At 61.7% G+C, this 4,566-nt stretch overlaps 1 protein-coding gene across 1 annotated transcript in view; it reads right to left on the bottom strand.

The window, feature by feature from the left end:
- The window catches only part of Abcg1 (ATP-binding cassette, sub-family G (WHITE), member 1), a 54,605-nt gene that overhangs the window by 7,572 nt on the left and 42,467 nt on the right, over window positions 1–4,566 (bottom strand). Inside the window, exons 6-12 of the mRNA XM_013027346.1 lie at window positions 4,037–4,160; window positions 3,658–3,772; window positions 2,628–2,812; window positions 2,401–2,502; window positions 1,320–1,488; window positions 358–458; window positions 16–174 (exon numbers count right to left, since the gene is read on the bottom strand). Of these exons, the coding sequence (XP_012882800.1) occupies window positions 16–174; window positions 358–458; window positions 1,320–1,488; window positions 2,401–2,502; window positions 2,628–2,812; window positions 3,658–3,772; window positions 4,037–4,160 (955 nt within the window). The remainder of the gene's footprint in view (window positions 1–15; window positions 175–357; window positions 459–1,319; window positions 1,489–2,400; window positions 2,503–2,627; window positions 2,813–3,657; window positions 3,773–4,036; window positions 4,161–4,566) is intronic.

The following is a 4,566-nucleotide window of genomic DNA, read 5'->3' as shown; positions in this document are numbered from 1 at the left end:
CTTCGTGGCTGGCACCTGCAGCGACGTGGAGGCAGCCCCGATCAGCAGCCCCAGGGACTGGGCCACCAGCGACGTCATGGTGCCCAGCGCGGCAAACAGGACGAAGCGCACGGCGTCAGACGGCTGTGACGTCATCCAGTACACGATACTGCAGTAAGCCACCGGGAACATGATCTGCGGACCGGAGACCCCGTCACGCTGGGAGCCGTTCAGGCTGGGCCGCCTGCCCTTCACCCGGAGCCCAGCGGCAGCCCCGGGGCAGGCATGCCACCCTCCCCCCCCCGCCCTGTCAGGGACGGGCCGCCGCCCGCCTGGCAGGGCACCCCTGCCTCTCTACAGAGTCGCTGGCTCACGCACCTGGAAGGGGACATCGGCCATGGTCTTGGCTAGGTAGTACGCCTTCAGGCTGTACCAGTAATTCAGGTGTTCCCGCAGGAAGACGCCCATCTCCAGGGGGACTGGGACCCAGAAAGTGGGGGAAGACATAGAGGAAGAAAAGAAATGTCAGGTGGGCACCGCTAGAAAGCCCAACGCTCTCACAGGTGGCCCGGGGCTGAGCTGTGTGCTGTCCACCAACGGGGGTTTGGTTTGGTTTGGTTTGCGAAGAGGGATCCGCTGGCTGGGGAAATGGCTGGCTGCTTCTACAGGCCACAAGGAGAACGCAGGTGGAGCACAAGCATGCTCCCCCACCCCCACGGCCAGTTCTGGTCCTGCTGGGGTCCCCGGCTCTGCCACCAGCCCGGGTGGCAGGGTCTTGGAGGAGGTGTTCATGCCAGAGTCCTACAGGGCAGCAGCTTCAATCCAGCAGCCCCAGGGCCCAGGGTCGGCTCTGCACACACCGGAGCTGCACGGAAGCCCATGTGGAAGAGCTGGGCAGCGCCCAGGGCCAGCGAGGGCCATCCCAGCAGCTGAGGGACACGCGGTGGACTCCTGTATGCAGCTGGCCCCCCTGCCTCAGGAGAGAGGCCATCCCGGGGCTTAAACATGGCACTTTCTTATCCTATGTCATAAAACCTCTTTGTCAGCACCTAAGATGGAATTTGGAAAATCTAATGCCAGAGTTGGGCGTATTGGTGCAAGCCTGTAAACCCTAGCTACATGGGAGGCACAGGTAGGAGGCCTGCGGTTAGAGGCTGGCTGGATGAAAATGGGAGGGAGGGAAGGAGGAGGGAAGGAAGAAAGAGTGAGAGAGGCAAGAAAGGTAGGAGGGAAGGAAAGGAGGAAGGGAGGGAGGGAGGGAGGGCTCAGAATACTCCTGTCAGCCCCAGTGATTGAGTGGGAATCCCAGCAAACAGGGCAGGGTTGGGCCCGTCACTCACAGGTCAGAACGGTGGGCATGAGGGCGGCAAACATGAGGAACAACATGGAGAAGAAAAGAAAGCCGGAGTTGCTCAAGACTTTCTTGGCTTCGTTCCCGATTCCCAAGTAGAGCAGGCCGATGAGCAGGCCAATGCCGATGTGTGAGGTGATGCGCAGGTGCGTCAGGACCTGGGGGCAGCGGGGCTCCTTACCCAGTGCTCAGGGAAGGGAGGGAACGAGGCCAGGGCCTCAGCAAGCCTCGGACTCTGATTCCCATCATAGTGGCTCTCAGTCCACTGTCTCCTTCCCCAAAGAAACAAGCCGCAGCCTGCATCCACACACCCCTCCCCCCCGCCGCGCACGTGCGCGCGCGCACACACACACACAGAGTATACAGTTGCTGTTGTTAAAACCCAAGCAATCACTAGCCTTGGTTACACTGATCTTCAAAACTGACAGACGAGGGGCATGTTTATCCAGAGAGAAGCGAGGGATGCTGGGAGGTGGGATCTAAGCCCTGCAGCAGGGCACTCAGGCATGGTGGAGATGATCTAAGGGGGCCTGTGCTGCAGAGCCCGGCCTGGGTGACTATGAGCCTCCTGTCCTGAGCTGTGACCCTCCCAGTGTGGGTCCCCGAGGCCCCACACAGCCTCGCCCCGGGAGGCTGGAGCGTCCACCGCTGTGGCCAGGCCCCTCAGCCACCGCCTCCGTCCACACAGTGGTGGCCTGGCCCCACTCTGCACCTGGCTATGCTCTTCCGACGCAGAAAGGCCTCCTCTCCCCTGACCGCACCTGGCCTGCTTTGGCCAATGCCACGTGAATGCACGTGACTGTTTGCTGCCTTTGGGCTATGTGTCACCTCTTCCTCCTGCCTTTTGCTTTGCCATGTGGTAGAAAAACAGGGGTTGCTCTAGCATCTGGGCCTACCCCCTGCACAAGCAAGATCCACACTGGCTGCGTGCACTCTACCGTGAACGCTGACATCTTGGGACCCCTTGTTACGGCAGCTTAGCAGTAACCACTCGTGCAAACAGAGGAAGAGTTTGCTCAGGAAGAGCTAGAGGCGAGAAGGGCCTTGTGGGACACGAGGAACCCCCTTACCGAGTCCCGCATGATGCTGAGGAAGGTTCTTTTGAAGAGGATGCAGAACTGGGTGAGGCAGCTGGCCGAGAAGCTGTGGCAGCCCTCCATGGAGGCGGAGTCCTGCACACACACCAAGAAGGGCGCGGTGAGGCTCCGGCCGGCCGCCGGCCGACCGGCCGGACAGAGCCAGCGTGCGGCCGGGACAGAGCGCACGCGGCTCACGGGGGCTGGGAGATTCTCATTACCTTTCTCAACCCCTTCAATCGTTTTGTCTGCTTTACCTCTTCAGAGGACCGGTGCCAGAGGAAAGGGTTCACCTCGGCATCGCCCCCGAGGTCTCTCTTGTAGTCAGAGTCGCACATGCCCTCCCGCACGGCTCTCACCAGGCGGCTGTTCTGGTCGCCATACTCCCCAGAGGCCACCTCCATGACTGCGGAGGACACGGAACGCAGGGTCAGCCGGGGCGCCTGGGAAGCCGGGAGCCACCATCGCTCCGGCGGGGAATGTTTGCTGAGTGACTTATACCCCAATGCAGATGACTGCGAGGCTGGATTCCAGCCATTAATCAGCCAAACCCTCAGCGAAGCCCGTCCCCGCGTGGGGGAGCAGACACATGGATCACGCTGAGAAGCGATGAGCTCATGCGCCTGGCTGCCAACGCTCTCGCCCGGCCCTGGCTGCGTGCCTGCTGCGGATGGCACCCCACGGACCCGGGACGTGAGGTGGGGGGAGGAAGCAGGTTCCTCTCTGAAGCACTCAGAGCGCGTGACACGTGACAGGTGTGGAAGTGGCCCAAGGACCCCAGGGGAGGATGGTCTGCCTACCACATAGCACGCAGCACCCAGAGAAACCACGGCTCGGGACCACAGCCCGTACCCCTCAAATCCAAGCCGCTGCCCGGCCTGCAGACTGGCCCGGGCAGAGGCCCTCATCCCTCCAGGACCGCGCTGCCTCCTGGGCGCTGCCTTTGTTTTTCTCTGTCCTTTCTCCCCTGTTCTCCCCTCCTGCCCCCTCTTCTGCAGCACCTGCCATTCTCTCCCGCAGCTCTAAATTCCAGGACCTTCTGTGGCTTTTCAGTAGGCTTGTTTGCCCTCGAGGGGGAGCTCTCCCTCACCTCTGACCTTCAGAGGGTTTCTCTCTCTCTCTCTTTCCCTCCCTCTCTCTCTCTCTCTCTGGCTTCCAGTACCCCAGGCGCCGTGCCTTGGCATAGCAGAGAATATGGAGTCGTGGAGCAGCGTGCCGGCACCCACCTGAGTGGGAAAGCTGTCTACTCACCAAAGTCGGCCGGGTTGTGGTAGGTGGGGCAGTTAAGTCCTAAGTCCCTCAAATATGGCACAAGGTTTGAGACCTTCCCGCGGTACACACACTGTCCTTGACTTAGGACGTACAGCTGGGAGAAGGAAGGGGGAAAAAAAGACATCAACCCCAACCTTCTCGTGCAGGGGAACAGGAACTCCCAGACCACCCAGCATTCGGTCGGTCGCTCGGCCAGCCGGACACCCCAGTGTCTAGAAGAAGGCATGAGTAGCTAGCGCCAGCCTGCTGAGGGTCTGGGGTACGGAGTCTGGATTGGAGAGTGTGGGGTGGGGGTCTTGGTGAGGATCTAGGGTGGGGATCCCGGAGAGGGGTTGGGAGAGGTTTAGAACCCACACACCTGGTCGAAGAGCTCAAAGAGCTTGGCACTGGGCTGGTGGATGGTGCACACGATGGACCGCCCCCCCTGGGCGAGGCCTTTCATCAGGGACACTACCTGGAAGCAGGAGGCGCTGTCCAGGCCACTGTAAATCAAGAACACCAGGAGCCTGTGTAGGCTGCAGGGCCCAGGTCCTGGGTGAACTGGGTGCTCACCGCCATGAGAGAGCACGGTGCGCACGCTGCTGGCTCTCCTCATGGGACAGGCCCTGCCGGCGGTGCTCCAGAGCCGCCCAGGCGGGCAGCTGGGCCTCCCAAAGGCCTCCCAGAGAGGCCCGGTGGTCTGGCATGGTGGCCTCGATCCCCTCCCCGTTTGGGGGGTGAGTGATGAGCTACTGGCCCCAGCGAGGGCACCCCAAAGCGGGACCACCTGATGAGGGTTTGTTACCAAATATACCAGTGCATTTCCCAGGATGAGGTGTCCTGAGGATTGCTGCCCCCCCCCCGTGAGCTCTCCTCTCCTCTCTCTCCGCTCTCCTCTCCTCTCTCTCC

The sequence above is a fragment of the Dipodomys ordii genome, unplaced genomic scaffold (genome assembly GCF_000151885.1).
Source record: "Dipodomys ordii isolate 6190 unplaced genomic scaffold, Dord_2.0 Scaffold103, whole genome shotgun sequence".
NCBI lineage: Eukaryota > Metazoa > Chordata > Mammalia > Rodentia > Heteromyidae > Dipodomys > Dipodomys ordii.
Note: the sequence above shows the minus strand (reverse complement) of the source record. Positions and strands in the feature narration are given on the sequence as shown.